Source organism: Epinephelus fuscoguttatus, linkage group LG16 (genome assembly GCF_011397635.1).
Source record: "Epinephelus fuscoguttatus linkage group LG16, E.fuscoguttatus.final_Chr_v1".
Taxonomy (NCBI): Eukaryota; Metazoa; Chordata; class Actinopteri; order Perciformes; family Serranidae; genus Epinephelus; species Epinephelus fuscoguttatus.
The window spans coordinates 42,792,858-42,800,278 of record NC_064767.1 but is presented as its reverse complement, the minus strand read 5'-3'; the positions used below and the strand labels follow the sequence as shown (position 1 = coordinate 42,800,278).

The 7,421-nt window shown below is 40.3% G+C and overlaps 2 protein-coding genes and 1 long non-coding RNA gene across 3 annotated transcripts; all 3 read right to left on the bottom strand.

Annotated features, from left to right (window-relative positions):
* Window positions 1–243: 243 nt before the first annotated feature.
* LOC125903190 (uncharacterized) lies at window positions 244–1,080 on the bottom strand. The gene is made up of 2 exons (XM_049599946.1): window positions 731–1,080; window positions 244–542 (listed from the first exon to the last, which is right to left on the bottom strand). Exons 1-2 carry the CDS (start codon window positions 1,038–1,040, stop codon window positions 244–246), a joined length of 609 nt encoding a protein of 202 aa, XP_049455903.1. The 5' UTR covers window positions 1,041–1,080.
* A 3,047-nt stretch (window positions 1,081–4,127) lies between these two features.
* Window positions 4,128–5,409, bottom strand: LOC125904060 (uncharacterized). The gene is made up of 3 exons (XR_007451377.1): window positions 5,333–5,409; window positions 4,653–4,795; window positions 4,128–4,203 (listed from the first exon to the last, which is right to left on the bottom strand). It is a non-coding gene; the product is annotated as an uncharacterized LOC125904060 (long non-coding RNA).
* A 398-nt stretch (window positions 5,410–5,807) lies between these two features.
* On the bottom strand, window positions 5,808–7,124 carry LOC125904015 (uncharacterized). Its single transcript, XM_049601279.1, has 4 exons — window positions 7,016–7,124; window positions 6,749–6,927; window positions 6,563–6,653; window positions 5,808–6,270 (listed from the first exon to the last, which is right to left on the bottom strand). The coding sequence occupies exons 1-4, from the start codon at window positions 7,118–7,120 to the stop codon at window positions 5,926–5,928; spliced, it is 720 nt and encodes a 239-aa protein (XP_049457236.1). The 5' UTR covers window positions 7,121–7,124; the 3' UTR covers window positions 5,808–5,925.
* Window positions 7,125–7,421: the final 297 nt, after the last annotated feature.

Here is a 7,421-nt window from a genome sequence, read left to right as displayed (position 1 = left end):
TAACAAGTGCATCATGATGGGCAATTGTATCAAGAATTTCTCTGAAGTTGCCTTTGTTGATAGATTCCTCAGATTCATCATGTCCTCTCTGTGTTATGTTTTGTCTAGCTGTAAGCAACAGCACTTCACCAATTGTTTTAATGTACTCTCTGTTTTCTTTCACTTGTTTAGTGTGCTCCTTATTAAGGACATTTGCAAGTGTTGCATTCGTTTTGACAGCCCTCTGATAATCCCTCCATGCAATCATTGCTTGCTTGTGCCTATCAGATTTTGTATGCACTGAAAAACCTCCCTCTCTTTCAGTCGCCTTTTCCAGTTTCTAAAACCCAATGGTGAGTCAAACACAGTTGCTGATGCTTTTGCTGGGCTAAAATGGCGGCATGCATAACAGAACACTGAGTCCTTCACCACAGAGTATTCAATCCAGGGGTGGATTCCATACCAACGGGCTCTGAAACTGCGCCTCCTGTCCCCCATTAATGTGGTAGGGAAGGTCTTCAGGTGTGGTTGCACAGGACTGTCGTCCCTGCACTTGCTAATATCTGAAACAGATGAATACAGTAAACATGAGAGTGCAACTGAGAACAACATTATTTTATCATTCTTAATTTATCTGGTCTATTTATTAATTATTTACAGACAGACTTAACACTTTACATGGACAGGGTATATGAATTGTAATTAGGCCTACACTGCTTACACACACACACATTTGTTCAACCTCACAAACCTGATGGTGCTGTGCTTGACATGCAAGGTGAATCTGGTTGTCCCTCATTCTGTCCCTCTATCTGAGCCCGAATGTCTTCCTCCTCACTCTCAGATTGCCTCTCAGATGCCTCACTTTCCACCTCTCCAAAATCCTCCTCTGGCTCTCTCTCCTCCTCTGGCTCTCTCTCCTCCTCTGGTTCTCTCTCCTCCTCTGGCTCTATCTCCTCCTGCTCCTGAGCTCTTTCATGACCTTCATCTCCCTCACTCTCTCTATGTTTTTTGCCTACTGGGGCAAAAAAGGACATAATGTCCTTCTTGCTCCTTTTCATGATGATAGCCTACTAAAAAGAAAACGGAGAGGATTAACATCTACGTCTCACAAGGCCATTCAAGTTTTCATTAAGCAAGTAGGCTAAATCCTGTCGGTTATTTCACCCATTATTAAGTTACTCATCGCTGTACAACGGACTTTTAAGAAAGATAAAGCTACTTGGTGAACATGACATCATGTTCACTGACTTCAATGGCTTTGCTTATTCACAAACATAGCAGGACCAAGGCGTGATTAAGCGCAATAAAAACCGATTTTATTATTGTAGTGAACAACATCAGTAAAACACAAACATGTGCAAAAACTGACGTTACGAAACTGAATCGTTTTCCTTACCTTCGCCTCTTTGCAGCAATACATGCAGGGGCAGGGCTGCTCGCTGTTAGCTCTCACATCCAAAGTTTGCAGGGAACGCACGGTGTGTGTGTAGCGCTTTAAGGAGTCCGTGTAGAACGTTCCGTCGTGTTAGTTCCGATCTTCGAGCCAGCGCATGTCGCCGTAAGAAATTAATACACATATTATCTGTTCAGCACAGGGGCCACAACAGGGGCCAGGAGTAATTTTACAGGGGCACTGGCCCCTGTTGGCCCCTGTGTAAAGCCGCCTCTGTTGCTGAGCCTGACAATCCAAACTGCCCCGTTGCCAGTTTCAAGAAATATCTATCCCTGTGCCCTCCCGACGCTGAAGCGTTTTACCTTCATCCACTAAGAAAGGATCAACAGCTACTGAAGAGGCAAGCAGTGTGGTACTCTCGTGAACCCATGGGGCACAATTACCTCGGGCAAATGTTACCCCAAATCAGCCAGGCAGCCGGGCTTTCTAAGAGATACACAAATCACAGCTTGAGGAGCACAGCTGTCCACCTCCTCTCTCAGGCAGGTCTGGCAAGTAGGGAGATTATGTCTGTGACAGGGCACAGATGTGAGAGCAGTCTGAGAAGCTACTGGGCTCCGACCAGTACAGATCGGGAAAAGTGGAGCAAGATCCTGTCCTCTAATTCTGGCAGCAGCAGCAGATCGGGTGAGTGCCTCTCTTAAAGCGTTAGTGATGAGATAATATTGAGAGCAGTTGTAACGGTGAAAAACTGTTTCTAGGTATGTCAGCTGCAGGGCCACAGCAGGGAGGAAATATGGACATGAATGAGGACAGAGACGTCAGCATCAATATTCCCAAGGGCCCCATTCACCTTGTCCACGTCACAATCAATGGAAAGCGTTCAGTTTAATGTGAATTACAAATAAGCTAATCTTCGCTTCAGAGTTACCGTTGCTTTCCGTTACTGTTTCAACCGTAGAAAGGAACGGACTATTTTTTCAAGCGGATGCAATGAAAACTTTTGTAAATCAATAAAATCATATTTAGATAAGCATTTGATGTCAAACTTTTGATTTCTTTAGTGAGTAGCCGTGTAATAAGCGGGATAATGTAGAGCGAGCCGGTCACTATAGAGAAATAAACCCCTTCAGGGTGATGCAGGACCCCGACGCGAAGCGGAGGGGTCCTGCATCACCCTGTCGGGGTTTATTTCTCTATAGTGACCGGCTCGCTCTACATTATCCCTTACATAATAACGTGCTGGTGGTTAACTGATGATTTTTTTTTTTTTTTTTTTTTTGCTTGTGCTTGTCTTTGTCACTGACAGACCCAGATTGTTTGTATACATGTCTAACAATGTAATGGAAAGGATTGTGGCAGGAATATACCTAATAGAGTAAGATACTTTTTTTCAGAAACAGTTATTTTATTGCTCTTAACTAACCAGACTCCCTTTGCAAAGCTGTATTTTTAGTCATTATCACTAGCTTCATTCTAACTAGACAAAACAAAGTAAAACTCACAGAACACATCCACCAATCATCAACTCTAGTTTTGAATCCTTATTTTTCATGGCATGAAGGAGCACGGAGGATGCGGGGCAGGTGACCCCCTGCAAAAGTCCAGGGAGATAAGCTCCGTGGCAAACTGGAATTTGTTACAACTGAACTAAAAGAGGACACACACTTTTACTTTCTCTGACTGTGTGTAAAGCTTATGTTTTCACATCACAGGTGATAAAAAAAAAATGCATTACAATGTGAGACTTACTGGCGAAACATTTTCATGTAGCTTGATAGAGGAGTTTAGTATGACGGACTGAAGACTGAGAAGCAGTGATTTACACTGCCTCAAAATCACTGTCATCTGAACTTTCATAATCAAATTCTTTATGGTCCTCCAGTATCTCCTTGGGTCCATCCACCAGCAGAGAACCAGCATTTGGTCCCAAAGCCTGGCTGTAACTTGAGCATACGACTTGGAACTTTTCCTCCACATCTGCAAGCCTTTTCTGAAGAAGACACAGTAGCCCACGATGCCCCTCTTCACGAGAACTTCCTGGAAATAAATATGAAAGATATTACAAATATTTCAAATAAGTTTGTGCTATTCAGCTAGTCATAAACTCTCTTTTCTGAAGAATGACAGATCATTTAGATTCTGCCACAAGCAATTTAAAATGCCACACCAAAGGGTCTCAAAGTGACAGCCTGGGTGTGTTGGAATGGAGTTTGAGCTCTCAACACCTTTTAGTGGTGAAGAGTCACTGTGGCTTAATTTCCTCCTTGTTAGGATATCAACTAGCAAGACCAACCGATGCTAACCTGGAGATATCTTTCACTGAGAAAATTATCCTAACAAAGAGGGAATTTAGGAACAGTGAATAAAGGTTTCTGCTCCATTTTGTAACGAGAACCTTCCGTAGCATCATATTATCTTTGGCTGTAAAGTCTGGTGGGTTTTTGTAATGAAATAAATTAAAAATTTTGGCACCGTGGACTTGAACTGGGTTGCAGTTGAGCTGTGCCTCCAGTACAGTGGAACTAGATGGATTGAGGTGAAAATGTGACCTCCACTGCATGACATTGGACACTGGACATTGAAGGGGAATAGACCTCAAAAAGTCTGAACCTATCCTTTATTCAAGGTTGAGACCACTGTGTTAGAGGAAAGGGCATGGGGTCAAAAAAATCAATACAATTGTTTGTGTAGGAGTCACATGTGAGAAAAAAACTTGGAAACATTTGTAGTGTTCTTAACCAGGATAACCTTTTTTTGACCTTTTCCTCTTCAAGTCGCACTTTTGACATGTATGCATCAAAAATCTTGCTGGATATTGCTGGAACCTGAAGTCACACAAAAAACATCCCGTCAACACAAGTTCCAAGTTTCAGCTGCAAGTTCTTAATAGCAGGCGTCCCTGCAGAAGTCAAAATATAGTATGTAGTCTATGCGTTGGCAATACTATTCACAAGAAAATCATGCCAATAAAATTAAAATAAACATTGTCATTATCTCATTCTATTATCAACTGTGATACTGAAAAAGTATAGACCCAGACAGCATCAAAAATGCAACTAGTACAATTACACCACTATTTCTTCTGTAATGTTTGTACATATGTGTGTTTGAGTGAGTTAACACTCAAACACACATATGTACAAACATTATAGAAGAAATAGCGTAAAATGAAACTGTATATATACAGCAGCATATACAGTACATCATCAGTTTGTTTAATAATGCACACAGGCACACAAACAATTGGTTTAGAGAGACATTGACATGGTCTTACCACAGAGAGTCTGCTCTCCACCTTCTCCACATCAATCCGCTCCTCGTGTGGTACCTACTCATTGTAGAGCTTGATCGTCTCCAGGAGTTTTTTCTTCTCTTCTCCCACTTTCCTTTGTCGCAAGTGTCGAATTTTGTTGCTGTCTATACAGTTACAAACCACAGAAAACATAATGCACAAGTTTGTGTATGCAGATATCAGAAAGTTGTGTGTAATACTGTTATGAATAATACTTACAACTGAATTAACAATTAATAAATCAAAATGTAAATCTAATCACTGAAAAGGCATAATAAGCCTGTATCTGTAAAATCTAGAGGACATTTTATAACTAAAAATTATCCCAATAATCTGCAAATTGTAAATATAAAGTATAAATAAGTAAAACATTAGATGTGTCAACATACCAGTCTGAGTATAAGATAATAAGACTGGCTTTTTTTTATGTACACCAAGAAACATTTGTTTGATTGACTGCTGAAGGTCATCACATCGGGAACCAGCAGAATCTTAAAAAACAACAAAAACAATAACATAATGATGTTTTTTTGGTAGTAAATATCCAGAGTTTCAAGTTTAAGTTTATCTGAAGGCCAAACGCTCAACAAATATGTAAGTTCATTAGTTCTTTATAAATGTGGTCAAAAACCTGATCCTGTCTCAGGGTATCTGGTCAATACCTTGATGTATCTGCTGGACAAGGCAAGATGAAGGCCATCCTACTTCCATCTGTTCCACCCACTTGTGTGGATCGTCAGCATGTCATTCCTGGCTTTCTAACAGCACATATTATATGAAGCAGGAAAGTGCCATTAATTGTCATGGTATTTCAGTTCAACATTGCTTTGACAATTGAGCTCTAATTAAAGACAAAACTGAGTTTTATTAATGTACTATAATATTAGGAGAATATTACAAGTTTCGCGAACTTTCTTTTATCTCATACTGGATAAAGTATTAGAATGAAAAAAAGAAAGCATAAAAGACAGGTTTAATGATATGATATGATATGATATAAATAAGAAACACCAGATTTTGTCATATACTTGGTGGTGAGGGCACAACGATAAAGGTAGCTGTTTACCATTTCCACCTCCTCCCCTGCAGTTGTGCCTGCACCCTCCTGGTTTCTGCCACTCCAGATGATCTAACAAATCACAAAGAAACTTATCCTCATATACACTATAGTAAGTAATGAAATTCCAATCAAATCAATTAATTGATTACAATCAAATTACAATTTAAAATGGTATGATGAAGAATATGTAGTTCCTCACACTTGGTTGAATGGGCCTTGGTATGCATGACGGACAGGAATGGCTTCATCTGCAGTAAAGGTCTGAGGTCCATCATGGATGCTGCCAGCTTCTCCTTGTAGGGCCAGTATTTGCAGGCAAAATCTGTGCAGTAGAACTGCCCTTTTGTGGTTGCCTGAAGCTCCACAAAAGGGCAGTGGATAGGCAAATATTTCTCCCCTGTACATATTGAGAGCCTTGAGCAACACTCCATGCCTGCAAACAACCACCTCAAGCCCCTCTTCATCAAGTTTGCTCGCTCTTCTTGCAGTCTCTTGAGCAGCAGACCACTGACTTGCTCCGCAGGTTCCTCTCCCTGTAGTCTGCATGAAAAAATTTTCTGGTTAAAACTGAAAGCTGTGATTTTCTCAAAATTAGTTATTTTATCCATCAGGAACATGGAGTGACATCAACTGGCATCTTTGTGATTTGAGACACTAAAAGTTTACTTTCATACTAGTACATAATACTAGTTTGTGTTATATAAGCTGACACCAACTGGTCTTGACAGATACAAAAACTATTAAATAATGGAAAAATCATAATTTTCAATTGTCTCAATTGTCATTTTTGGCCACATAACGTATTTAAAGCAAAGTTGCAAACATTACTAACACTTTTAATTTTGCCTCTGACGTACTCAACAAAATGGTGGACATCTGCGTCTCTGCAGATAAAGGTGCCATCAAAATATGGCTCCTCTGACCTTAATGGGATAAGAAAAAAGATGATGTTCATCAACCTCAGACATTATTTTTTCAGTTTATTTTACAAAATGTACTACAAAGTAAATCAACTAACCCTTTTGACTGCCGAAATCGGTATTGTTTTCTGTTGCCATCTGCACAGAGGGCAAGCATGTTCGGTGTACATGCTGGGCAGGTGAACTGTTCCACGTTGGCCATTCTGTCACATTGGTACAGGCAGAATGTATATTCAACGAAGCTTCGTTGGAAGACATCTCCATATATTTTCCCATCCTGTTGATTAGTAAAAAGTAAAATGAAATAGCTACACTAATATTATCTTATCTCTACTTCAGGCAACTTTCATCCAGACTGAACTTACCCTTCCAAAGTGAACAGTCCTGCTCTCCAACATCTGCAAAAATGCTTGTCTTGACAAACTTGGGGCAACAGTTTTCATCTCTTTGAATGTGCTGAAGACATCCATTGAAAACAAAGTATCAGCATGCACAGTTGCTGCCCGGTCAGGTGTCCACTGTGCCAGACAGAATCTTCACAGCAGATTTGGCATGTGCAAATCATACCGGCCTAAAAACAAGTAGTACATTAAATTGCTGGTTATTTTGAGACACACACCGGGACAAAAAATTAAAATTAAAATATAAATCTACAGGTCATACCATTAATGCAAACCAAAATGACTGCTCTGCCAGCTGACTCTGGGATGTTTACAGGGTCACATTTGCATATCTGGGAGGGTCTCACTGTTGGCAATAGACGTTCTGAAA

What these genes read in the sequence shown, in the direction of transcription:
- LOC125903190 (XM_049599946.1), bottom strand. Translation starts at nt 1,040, where the DNA reads ATGAAAAGGAGCAAGAAGGACATTATGTCCTTTTTTGCCCCAGTAGGC. An exon ending in GTCAAGCACAGCACCATCAG is followed by an intron (nt 543 to 730) that starts GTTTGTGAGGTT and finishes CATCTGTTTCAG; the next exon opens with ATATTAGCAAGTGCAGGGAC.
- LOC125904015 (XM_049601279.1), bottom strand. Translation starts at nt 7,120, where the DNA reads ATGGATGTCTTCAGCACATTCAAAGAGATGAAAACTGTTGCCCCAAGT. An exon ending in GGACTGTTCACTTTGGAAGG is followed by an intron (nt 6,928 to 7,015) that starts GTAAGTTCAGTC and finishes ACTAATCAACAG; the next exon opens with GATGGGAAAATATATGGAGA. An exon ending in CGATTTCGGCAGTCAAAAGG is followed by an intron (nt 6,654 to 6,748) that starts GTTAGTTGATTT and finishes TATCCCATTAAG; the next exon opens with GTCAGAGGAGCCATATTTTG.